The sequence below is a fragment of the Phragmites australis genome, chromosome 6, assembly GCF_958298935.1.
Source record: "Phragmites australis chromosome 6, lpPhrAust1.1, whole genome shotgun sequence".
Lineage (NCBI taxonomy): Eukaryota > Viridiplantae > Streptophyta > Magnoliopsida > Poales > Poaceae > Phragmites > Phragmites australis.
Window position 1 is genome coordinate 17,707,726 of NC_084926.1, and position 3,842 is coordinate 17,711,567.

A 3,842-nucleotide genomic window follows, 5' to 3' on the forward strand; every position below is an offset into this window, starting at 1 on the left:
CAGCATCCGCACGCCCAGACATCCTAGTCCCTAGGCTAGCTTGTTCTTTTCCCGTGCTCTCTTTCTTTAGAACCACTCACCAGTCACCACTGCACCCAAAGCGGCAACGAACAATCGAGTTGTAGTGGCGAGCATAGGAGGAGGAGAAGCGAACAAGGCGCATGTGACCATCTGGATCCCCAGCTTGCGTCTCCGCGCGCGTGCAGCTGGGGAAACCATGCGCTGGCAGCTTGCGTTGCGTACGTCGCATGGCTTGTATGATTGCCTGCGAGGAAGAGCCTGCAGGGGATGCGAACAAGCGTTCAAGTCTCGCTCCGTCACCACCTGCGCTAGAACGTACGTCGGCGAGGAAGGAAGCTCCAATGTTCCACATTAAGATTTGCTTGGCCCACTGCAGCGTGGGCCCCGCTCTGTCAGGCACCAGCCGAGCCGAGCCGAGCCGAGCCCGACTCGGTTAAACGCCGCATTGGCTCGCGCCTCCCAATCACCATTCACCAACTAGGTCCCGAGCCGCACGCCCGTCGGACTCCGAGTCCGGCTCCAGCACGCACGTAGTGAGTAGGGACCGGCCACCCCACCCCACCCGCGCGCACACGTGCTGGCCACCTCCCGCCGACTTATATCCGGCGCCCTTCGTCCCTCGATCGCTCCACTCTCCTCACCTCAGCTGCAGTCTCCTCTCCACCCACCAACCCACCACTCCCTCACCCACTTCCCCACGAGCACCACATCTCCATCCATCGCGAGCTAGCTAGCCGGCCCAGATCCAAATCACGCGCGCACAGACAGCAGCACAGCACGAGTGTAATGCCGGGGAGCGTGCCGCTGGCGCTGGCGCTGGACACGGCGGGGGTGCAGGTGCCGTGGTACTTCCGGTGCCCCATCTCCCTTGAGCTGATGCGCGACCCCGTCACCGTCTCCACGGGCCAGACCTACGACCGCGCCAGCATCGAGTCCTGGGTCGCCACTGGCAACACCACCTGCCCCGTCACCCGCTCGCCGCTCGCCGACTTCACGCTCATCCCCAACCACACCCTCCGCCGCCTCATCCAGGAGTGGTGCGTCGCGCACCGCTCCATGGGCGTCGAGCGCATCCCCACGCCCAAGCAGCCCGCCGACCCGGACCTGGTGCGCTCCCTCGTCGCACAGGGCCCCGGACTCCCCGCGCTCCGGAGGCTCAGGACGCTCGCCAGGGAGTCCGACAAGAACAGGCTCGTGATGGCCACGCACGAGACGAGGGCGGCGCTCGTCGAGGTCGCCTTTGGCGCAAGAAACGAGGAGGCCGAGGCGGAGGCCATGGCGGTGCTCGCGCTGGTCGGGCTCGGGGAGGCGGAGGCCGTCGAAGTGGTGAGGAGGGAGGAGAGGGTGACCAGGCTCGGCAATGTTCTCGCTGGCGGTCCGGGGGTGTCGTTGGAGTCCAAGGTTAACGCAGGCGCCGTAGTGGAGGCGGCGGCGTCGGCGTCGGGCGCGGAGGCACGGGTGGTGCTGGGCGCGGCGGAGGGGGTCTTGGAGGGCCTCGTCGCGCTGGTCGAGGAGAAGGCCAACGCGCGCGCCGTGCGCGTCGGGATCCGGGGCCTGTTCGCGCTCTGCCTGGCCAAGGAGAACCGGCCGCGAGCGGTGACGGCCGGCGCCGCGTCGGCGCTGGCCCGGCGCGTGGCGGAGGGCGGGGCGGGGGAGCCCGAGCGCGCGCTGGCCGCGGTGGAGCGGCTGTGCCGGGCGGAGGGCGGGCGCGACGCCGTGGTGGCCGGCGCGGGCGGGGGCTCCGCGGCGGTGTCGGCGCTGGTGCGCGCCATGTCCGGGCGCGCGGCGGAGCACGCGGCGGGCGCGCTGGTGGCCGTGGTGGGCGGGTCGGAGGCGCTGCAGGTGGAGGCCGTCCGTGCGGGCGCCATGAGCCAGCTGCTGATGATGGTGCAGGGCGGGTGCTCTGAGCGCGCCAAGCGCAAGGCGCAGCTCCTCCTGAAGCTGCTCCGGTCCGCCTGGCCGACCACCGACTCCATCGCCAACTCCGACGACTTCCTCCAACCGTACTAATCATTCAATTAACCCGCCAACCACATCGCGCTGTCGCATTGTAGCATTCCCCAAGCTAAGTGAGAAAGATCTCACTGCAACTGCAAGCACTGCGCTTCTTAGTACATCATCACCAGCCGCGACCGCGTGGTAATGTTGGCAGGGACTAGGAGGGAGTTCTGAATTTGATCAATAGTTAACGTTCACCGATTCTTACATCGTTGTGTTCGTTCATTCTTCTCTTTTCCTTCGATGCAAAAAATCTTTTTTTTTTGGGGGGGGGGGGTGGTGGTCTAGGTGCGCCCGTGCGCGTGTGTTTGGGTCAGAGAAAGTACAGGTGAAGTATAGAGGAGGAGATTGCGCATTGAAAGCTGGGCTGGGCAGAGGCAGAGCTTGGCCGGTGGAGGGTGGGGCTGCCTGCTCCTCCTGCAGGATGCTTCTGCAGAATGGAATGTTGCTCCGTGAAATTATCGCCACACCCCCTTGGCCCCTTGTTCTTTGGTTTTTCTCTTTTCTCTTTCCTCCTGTCGTCTCGATCACACACCGGGTGAGTGAGAGCTGAGAAGTGGATTTGATTTGAAAAGGAGGGCCGTGGCATGACATGTTGACATGTACTACCATCAGTGGCAACGCTGCGGTATCTGATGGGGATCAGAAACCCAGACTAGAGATGGAGGAGCATGGCATCAGGGGGGCAGCTGCCGCTGCGGCAAATAGCTGCACCCCCTGCCCTGCCTGCGGCTCTTTTGACCGGATTGGCGAGCGAGGGAAGACCAACTCCCTCATCAGTGCGGTGCGGCCACCTTCTTGAACATGGACCGGACTGCTATGTTGTTTGCTTCTCCAGTTCTCCTCCCACCTGAAAATAATAGAGAAATTTGATTGTATGCCATCCGGAATCACCTGAATTAATGATTTTCTATAGACAAAGTTTATTTTTACTATAACATTATCAATCCAAAAAAAACTTTCACTCCATACCATTGTCATGATGTTATCGTAAACTTTCATATCAGATATTTTTAAAATACCAATCTTGCTCTTTTCATATCAAACATTCTTACAATACCAATCTTACCCTCGGTCCACCAGAGTCTCAAACCCTTATCTGGTGAACCCGTAGGGGGCCTCCTCGCTCTCCACTCGCTCCTCTCCTGCATTGCCATGGGGCTCCTCGCACTCGCCCTCCTTCTATTCATGTCCCCGCACCTGTACCCTCCCAAACTCCCCCGTGCTGCAGGGCGCACTCGTGGCATCCCTCCTTGTTGCATGATTGGTTATACTAATGACTCCTATTATTGAAGCAATGCAGGTGTTGGGGCTATTTTTGTTTTACTCTAGTTTGCTGCGTGATTGTCCGTAGATCTTAGGTTTGATTTGTATGTGAACTGATCTGATGAGGGGATGGCTATCAGCTTTGTTGTATTATTTAGGTGAAAAAATGGACATGAGGGCGGGAGGGAGAGGCATAATATGCTATTTGAGATTAGAAAATTGACTTACATAATTGATTAGACTTGTACTAGCATAGGCTTGTATTTTATCCGGAGTTGCTATGATCGAACTTGCATGTATATTGTAGGTTATTCCTTCAGTGTATATTGATTGGATGTGTTAACCCGTAGTGAGGAGGGACGGCCGGGGAATGCGGCCAGGAGGAAAATATGTGATTTGGTGTAATGGTATAGAGCGAAATTTTTAATATGCTTCATAACCTATAAAATAGAAATACAATAGACTTTCCATATGATCAAACGGAACATAAACGAACGTTATGTAACGGTAATGGTATGAAATATTATATGGCAATGATACGAAATAAAGAACCTGGC

General features: G+C 58.3%; 1 protein-coding gene across 1 annotated transcript; it reads left to right on the top strand.

The window, feature by feature from the left end:
• The first annotated feature begins 625 nt into the window (after positions 1-625).
• Positions 626-2,962, top strand: LOC133922012 (U-box domain-containing protein 26-like). Its single transcript, XM_062367157.1, has one exon. The coding sequence runs from the start codon at positions 808-810 to the stop codon at positions 2,029-2,031; it is 1,224 nt and encodes a 407-aa protein (XP_062223141.1). The 5' UTR covers positions 626-807; the 3' UTR covers positions 2,032-2,962.
• The last annotated feature ends 880 nt before the right edge of the window (positions 2,963-3,842 follow it).